This window comes from Amaranthus tricolor, chromosome 17 (genome assembly GCF_026212465.1).
Source record: "Amaranthus tricolor cultivar Red isolate AtriRed21 chromosome 17, ASM2621246v1, whole genome shotgun sequence".
Taxonomy (NCBI): Eukaryota; Viridiplantae; Streptophyta; class Magnoliopsida; order Caryophyllales; family Amaranthaceae; genus Amaranthus; species Amaranthus tricolor.
This window is the reverse complement of record NC_080063.1, coordinates 13,267,533-13,276,476: the sequence shown is the minus strand read 5'-3', so window position 1 is coordinate 13,276,476 and position 8,944 is coordinate 13,267,533. Positions and strand designations below refer to the sequence as shown.

The window sequence follows — 8,944 nt, the reverse complement described above, 5'->3', positions numbered from 1 at the left end:
AATTAAGTGTTCTCCACCACCATCGGTCTGGTTGGGGGTTGTTGAAGGAAGAATTTTCTCAGAGTACCTATTTAAAGTCGAATGACATTTTGATCGCATTCTTCTTTATAGATATAGGTTGTTGTCTTCCTTTCCTCCCGAAACCATACTCATATTTTTATTAGCAGTATATACTGAATATGATGATGATGATATTTTTTGACAATATTGAAAATTTGATAAGTATAGACAAGCATGCCTTTAAAATCATAATATTAATTAAAATAACATGCAAAAATTCAATAAATCTGAAACAATTTATATGTCCTTATATATTATATATTACATATATAAATAAATCAATATATAATTTATATCGCGAGATGATATCAAAAATAGAATGCTAAATGAACACATGAATTAAAATCTTTTCTTTTTATACTCGTAAAAAATCATAATACTAATTAAAGAAACATACAAAAACTCGATAAATCTGCAATAATTCAAATGCGCTTATATGTTATAGATTAAATATATAAATGGATCATATAATAATCATTTTTGGAGATAATATCAAAAGTAGAGAAGTAGATGAGATGATAATATAAGTGAGTATCTTTTCCTTTTATCCTCATGAAAAATCATAAAATTAAGTAAAGGAACATACGAAAACTCAATTAATCTCCAACAATTTGAAATGTGCTTATATATTACAGATTACAAAATACAATAATCATTTCCGGAGATAATATCAAACGTAGAAAGCTAGATTATTATCTTCTCGTGATAGAGTCTGAATTCTGGCGAACTACAATGCTGATTGATGTGTTTGTAGAGATTCTCGAGAAACAAAATAAAATGATTCAAGCAACAGACAAGAAATCGGGGCGATCTCCTTTATCGAAGTGAGAGGGAAAGACAAGATCGAGATTATAAAGCAAAGGTAGAAAGGCAAGAGAAGAAAGAAAAACAAGAACAGGTCCAAAAATCCAAAGCAAAAGAGGGAGAGCAGCATAAAAAAGCCTATTTCCAACCGTATTTAAAATAAAACCTTTTTCTAATAATTCACAAACATAAGAAGGTGAAATATTAGCAAAAATTAAATCTTGTTGGGGTGTATTTATGAGAAAATTAACTTGGTTTATAAATCTAATTGATAAAGAGTGACACACAAAGGAGAATAAGAATATTAGGAGTAATGTCACATATTTTATGGACATCATGAACTCTCCATGGGCTCCATAGACGGTGTCGTTTAGGGGTTTTTTTATGCTGTAAGTACTACTTAAAATGGCTGCTAAACCTGAGCATAGAAGGATGGAAGTTGTGGCCATTAGGGTTGATCCCATGATTGTGTTCCTTATGGTTTGGACGGCTAGGATGTTCTTCTTTTCATTGTCCTGCATGAATATATGTACACCATTAATTAATTTCATGCATGCATCATATATATATATATATATATATATATATATATATATATATATATATATATATATATATATATATATATATATATATAAATTCTAAAATGAGACGGTATTATGAGACTGTCTCCATTAGGCTGGTTTAATATATATTTATAATTCTAATGATATCACCTTAATTGATCTTTATAACTGATCATTTAAAATTATAAAGTGGTTATTTTTTATAGTTTTAAAGTGATCACTCATAATCTTAAAGTGATTATTTAGAGAATCGGACTAATTATATGAGTTCGTTTAATGGTGAGACGATCTCATATCAGATAAGCTGGAACATATAAATTGTTTGTTAAGATAATCACGGACATAATTTTTGGGTCAGAATTAAAGAAAATAATGAGAACATTTTCATTAAAAGAAGTATACGAAATTAAAAATGGGACGAAAATAGAAAATTCTGTTAATTCAAAGAGCAAAAGTAGGTCGAAAGATATAAATGCGTGCTGAAAAATAACCCAAATGCATAGGCGATTCTTAACAATTCAAGAGGATCAATTGCACAAGGCCTCCAAATGAAAGGGCCGGGCCTCATATATTATCTAATATAGCAATAAATAGTGGTAGAGTAGCTGATTAAAATTTTGCCTTATTATAGGTTAAAGGTTCAAACCCACTTAAATATATTTTTGGAAAATAAAATTAAAAATGTGACTTCTGATATTCTCACATAGAATTGATTTTTCCTATTATCAGTATTTATCACTTCCCGACACATCTCTTCAATTGTATCGTTTCCGAAGCGTCATGCCATTTATTTTTGTGAACTTATCATTATTTAGTAATTTATGTTTAGAACATTTTGTTTTAGTGTTTACATAAGTTTAAGAAAATTCAAAAATTTAGACGAGACGGTTTTATTATGAAACTGTCAATTTAAGCTGGTCTAATTTGCTTGTGTAACAATATTTAATTTTTTAGGTATTTATCAATTTTGACCTTAAAAGTATTACTTTTGAAAATTAATACCTTTAAGGTCAAAATTAATACCTTTAAGATTAAAATTGAAAAATGCCCAGAAAATGAAAAAAATGCCCAAGTTATTACACGCGCAAATTGAGCCGGCCCAAATTGACGGGCTCATTATGAGGCCATCTCGTTCAAGACCAATTGTTAAGAAACTTTAGTTTTTAAATTGTTAATATAGGCCCCATTTTAAAATGTAAATAAAAGTAAACAAGGTCATGTTTGCTCTACCCCTGCCTACATGTGATCTCATATTAAACAATCACAGAGAATTTAAAGATTTAATGATGAGACATTTTCATAAAAAGAACTATCGCAAAGTTAAAAGAAGAGATATAAATAGAAAGTTTTATTAATTCAAAGGACAAAGAGTATATCTTAAGATATATGGTTGTGTTGAAAAAAACCTACATATAATCCCACAGAATAAAAGAGAGATTGTCTAATATAAAAGTCTGATAGACTACTCATTCTATTACCAATAATTGATTTCTAAATAGAATTTTATCAAGTTTGTGCGGTTAATACAATGGGGCTGAAAAAGTATATGTCAAAGGGTCTAATTCTACATTAAGTCATCAATTGATCAAAAGATTAATCATAACTCATGTGCAATAATCAAAAAATAAATAGATTAATCATTTGTACGAGTAAAAATATCTAGTTTTGGTGCAATATTCATATGCCCATGGATTAAATTAAAAAGGGTGAAAATAGAAAGATAATGCAGTTACGTGACGTGATTGATAACCATTATGAGCAAGAGATAATTAATTAATTATGGTTCATTTTTATTACATATAAATAAAGTAAAAAATAACCAATAAGTATGTGGAGAAGTGATAATGTAAAGATGAACATATTAAGATTGGATGAGTCATGTTGCACTTATATTTGCTGAACCGTACCATTATTATTTTATGTTGGCTTCTATTCATAATTGGAGGTCTACTAGATTGTTTGAATGAACCAAATGGACCTAGCTTGCTTCATCAGCATGAACTTTCTATCCTATTGTGTCTACATTCTAGAGGTGTACATTTCGATGGTCAAACGGCTCGTTTTAGGCAGTGTCGATTCTGGCATAATTTTACGGAGCCTAGGTAAAATAGAAAAAATAGACCCTCTCTGTCTAGAGGGTTGATTTTTATTTTTATCGGGTGTTTGGAAAAATAACAGTAACAAACCATATATATTATAATTATCATTATAAATATAAACGTGTCATATACTTCTTAATTGATAAAAGAACTAACCTAATAAAAAGTGCATGTTAGAGTTGAAGTATTGGACTACGTAAAGTTATAATTTTATAAACGTTGTTTTACATACATCCTACGTGAGAACATTGTTGAGTTGAGGTATTGATTCTCTTTCTAACTTTTGGCTTTATATAAATGTCTACCTTACTTAGAATCAGGAATGACCCTAGTATCAAGTTAACTTAGAGTCTTATGTATATATAAATAGTTATTGTCGAATCGAGTCATGTCATACTGATCAATTTCAAATAATTGGATTAATTTTGAAAATCTCTAATTATATCTAACATTTTTATGCTTGTCTTGGCTTGTTTCCCCTCTCATAGTAGTATTTCCTTGATTATTTTGGGGTATTTGGTAAAATAGTATATTGGGCAATTTTAGTTTATTTTTAATTAGCGTGGTAATCTAAGTTCTTAACTTTTCCACTTGACAAGCAAAATGTTAATTTTTTTTTGTTAAATTTACGTTATTATTAACCATCATGATGACATTTTTTCATAAAAACAGACGTCACAATCACCTTTATGTACATAAGTTTCAAATATTTATTCAGATTATTTAATTTAACAAAAAAATTAACATTTTATCAACTACATGAAAAAGTTGAAAACTCAAAATCACCATACTCATTAAAAAAAAATTGGCTACCATATGAAAAGGTTGAAAACTTAAGATTACAACACTAATCTTTCTATATTTTATCTAATAAAATTAAAGATTGTGGAGTAATTGCTTGAACTTTCAAATTAAGTCGGTAGACCACGAATGTATATATTATGTGAGCACTAATAACTAATTGTTATTAATATTATCATTAATAGCCTAACATAAAGATAACTGAAAGAATGATGCATTTAGCTTAGCTTAAAATTATTTTCTAGACCTTAACAATATTTGTTGCCATAATCCATGGAATATGCGTGTAAACAATCACTAGGCTGTTATCACCACCACCATTCTTACGTGCTTCTCTAAACAAGTACTCCCTCTATCCTATTAAGTTTGTTTCGTTTGTAAATAATACTAAAATTAAATAGTTAAATATAGTGTTAAAGAAATATGGTTTTAAGAACTAAGAGAGAAGTATACAGAGTAAAAATAATATATAGTCATAATCAAAAGTAGAAATATATGATCTATTAGGATAAACTAAAAATAAGACAAATTTATTGAGACAGACTAAAAATAAGATAAATTTATCGTAATAGAAGGGTTTGAGTTGGCCATGCCAACTTAATTGTAAACACCCACTATGCCATTTATACACTCTACTATGTATACAATCCGTCTGTTACAAAGAAATAACTCAAGTATAAATGAAATGAAAATTTAGAATAATGTGATAAAAAAAAAGACATTTTTATGGTAATGTGCAGATGAAATTAAAAAAATTAAGTTAAATGTGTAGATGAAAATTAAAGAAAAACTGTGAATTATGTCTAAAAATAGAAATGAAACAAATTCAATTGAAAAGATTAAAAAGTAAAATTAAATTATTTCTTAGAAGAATAAGAGTATTATTTTCGTGTACGCGTTATATTCATTTGGGGGATTTACAATTTTTCGTTAAGATTCATTTTCTTTGAATAAATTGCATTTTTATTCCACAATTAAATGGTGAATTATGCATGAAAGTTCCGTTTTGTGAGACACTAGCAAAATCATGATAAGCAATGAAAAAAATGATCTCTTTCACGCTAATCATCTTCTTTGATGCACATATTTGATATGCCATAGGTCATAAGTACAACTTAATTAATGTTATGTTGTATTTGAGAATTATAATGTCAATTGAAATTCTATAATTGATTAAAATTTAATGTTTGACAATTTAAAAAAATTTTACTTTGATTTTGAGTTGATTTTACTATTGTTTTAAAATAGTTAAAGTTGAAAAATTAAAAAATTATTTTTCAAATTTTGTCATTTTCAATTCTTTATTTATATTTCATAATTCAAATATATAGTCTCAAAATTTTTAACTTGATTTCACTGCTGTTTTAAAGTAGTAAAAAATTTAGTAAATTATTGCTTATTGAAGTTATTTTTTTTGTTTACCTTAGTGCTGAAAAATCTTGTTGGTATAGAGTACATATAAACGATAATATATTTTAGAATTTTAATCGTCATTTTAAGCTGATGGTTGAGTTAGTTATTTAACATAATATCTACTTAAGTTTAGAGCCTCAAAACATGTTATATATATAATATACTCTAAAAATTATTAAATTAAATAGAGGTTGTATTCTCAATTTATAATGAATAAAAGTATATTATGTTAATTTTGTTCATGAAAAGAGCAAAATTCTTTGCTTCCAAATTACCATGAACTTAAAAACAAAAAAATATTTTTGTCATGTTTTTTTTAACTAAAAACACTTTCGAATAATAATCTTCAATACATAATAACCTAGTCGTAAAGTTTTCTTTAACAAAAATTGCATGCGCATATAATCATGTTATTCATGATCATACATACATTATTTCATACATTTTATTTACCCAATTAATGTCTTGTAGTGAATTCTATCTAAGGTGGGTTTGGAATATTCGAATGTGTGCAATCTTACCCTTAATTATAGTGATAACAATTAACATAAACAAAAAGTTAAATTTGTTTCTGATTGACCTTTAGTAGCAAACATCATATACAACTTTACATAAACAAAATACACTGTGCACATGATTTAGTGAGTTATTTTACTATAGTCCGTTATAATCTAAAATAAATAAACTATAAATCTTTAACCCACAGAAATAAAGACAGTATAATCATGATCGTAATGCATGCAAATTGGGTTCAATCAAATTTGAATAGCTAACACATCAATTAAAGAGGTTTATTATGTACCTTTATGATAGCGGTTACCCAATATCTTCTAGCATTAGAATTAGTACCTATAATAGTCGTCAAAGGTTGAATTCGAATTCTATGCCAAAGCCAAACATGATATGCTATCATACTAAAAAACCCTAAAGGAACCAATATCAAGTCTAAATAACATTTTCTCCACTCCATCTTCCTCTCCTTGGCTATTAAAATTTTGTTTGGGTGTTTAGAATGTTTTTCTTCTCTAGTGGGTTCAAGTGGAGGAATACATATATATATTGAGTACATAGGAAGAGGAGGAAAATGTACTTAGACTTATTCGAATAAAATGTGCAATTTTAGTTATAATTATTAATTGTGAAAAAGACCATGAAAATAAAGGGGGATCCTTTTCTATTAAATTACCAACATGATGGATCAATAATGTGGAACTTGTCTCATTCGGCCACTTTGTTAGGTCGAACATTTTATATCTCGTTTATGTTTGTCGATTAAAAGTAGTCTCATAAAAATTGGTTGTTAATTTTTTCAAATTCCTAAGTGGAATCTCCAAATAAAGCAATAAAAAACTTGTAGTTTGTGTTGATTGATGAAGATGTATAGCATTGTATTCATATTTGATGGATTAAATGGAAAACTATTGGGGTCTTGTGCGATAAAATAATTTTAAATAGATTAAAAAGTTATTTTACTGAGTTGTAGTTTGTCAGAGTGTCATGTTTTATTATATAGGATAAGCGTTGATCAATTAAGAAGATAAATAAGTATAATATGGAAGTAGATTAAGGTAGTTTAAATATGTGCAAAGAAAGACCTTCGATGCATCTATGAGAACAATTGAGAACGTCACGGTTGACAAAGGAAACATGAGGGTAGCAAATTTTTAACAACATGAACAAGTTGCTTCTCTATAAGAACCCGACCAGTAAAAACCAACTATATACACAAATCGTGCCCTAAACATCGATATATACATCATTTCTTGTTTATTATTTGGGCTTTATGATTGTTTTATATTTTGTGGTATATGTTTTTGACCTTAATATTTTTCTTGTCTTATCATGTCTTATTTTTATTTGCATGCAGGGTTCTCTCGAGTGGAGGATCTTAGCAGTCGCAATCTCCTTTTCAAGGGTATGGTGGTATATATGTCATCTTCAAACCATCCTCTAATCTTAATTATAGATTTTAGGAGCGAAAATACACAAAATTTGATGACGATGATAATGATGATGACAACTTTGTGTCGACAAGAGAAAAAAAAGGAAGCTCCTAAGTTATTCTGGGGCTTGGGTATTTTCAAGCGCTTTAATGTGTCCATCAAGCACCAATGCTTAATCCTGTCGTAGTTTTTCTAAATTTATTACATTTTATTCTGTCTGGGCCTTTATGATTGTTTTATATTCCATTGGTTTATATTTTATTTTAATATTTTATTTTGTCTCATCATGCCTTGTGTTACTAAATGCCTTGTCTTGTCATGTTATATCTTGCCTTTGTTAATTATTTTTACCGGTACTCTTGAGCCAATGATCCCATTGGTCTCTTCAAGGATATGGTCTACTATTTTCTATCTCTCCAGTCTCCACAAACCCTGGTCATAGTGGTATGAGCGAAGTACACTGAATATGAGAATAAGATACTATCTCAATTCTTGATAAATTATTTTTTATGTCCCTTTGAAATTGCAATGTGGGGATTAGGGAGTTGGTACAAAGATTGAAATTTTTGGATGAACATTAATTAGAGTGGTGGAGAAATTTTCCTACAGAAATGTTTCAAATTAAAGGGACATACTAAGAAGAAAAGTGAAATAAATTTAAAGATATATATATTTTATTACATTTATAGCAAATTTAAAAAAAACGAAAGAGTATTTTGTTGAAAAATATATATACTTCAAACTTTTGTTAAAAATATATATACTTCAAACTTTTGTTAGTGGGTTAGTGAGTCAAAGTTGAACTTAGTGGTGATTGGTGAATTAGTTATTACTTATATTTAGAAGCAATGAATTAATGGATTATTAGTTATATTTATATAATTATTATATATAATTATATTGCATATAAAGGATTCTTTATTATGTATTTATTGCTTAGTTTAATAAAGATTGAAATATTATTTTTTTTATATTTATATATTTATAATGTTGATGAGAAGTAAATGAACAAAGATAAAATTAATGAAAAGTACATCAATTGTGAACAAGATATTACAAGTCATGTTTAGTGGTAATAAAAAAATTTATATAGCAAGATGATGAAAAACAAGTATGTTGAAAATTTACTTCAAATTTTTGTTGGGAATTAAAACTATCGTTTTATAACTACTAACACATAAAACTGAAAAAAAAGACAAATTTTAGAAAACGAGTAAAAATAGTTAAATTTGAGTTGAATATGATTTAATTTCTTTCA

The 8,944-nt window shown here is 27.5% G+C and overlaps 1 protein-coding gene across 1 annotated transcript; it reads right to left on the bottom strand.

Moving 5' to 3' along the window:
- Positions 1 to 661: 661 nt before the first annotated feature.
- LOC130804184 (uncharacterized) lies at positions 662 to 6,802 on the bottom strand. Its single transcript, XM_057668540.1, has 2 exons — positions 6,546 to 6,802; positions 662 to 1,379 (listed from the first exon to the last, which is right to left on the bottom strand). Exons 1-2 carry the CDS (start codon positions 6,711 to 6,713, stop codon positions 843 to 845), a joined length of 705 nt encoding a protein of 234 aa, XP_057524523.1. The 5' UTR covers positions 6,714 to 6,802; the 3' UTR covers positions 662 to 842.
- Between the last annotated feature and the right edge of the window lie 2,142 nt (positions 6,803 to 8,944).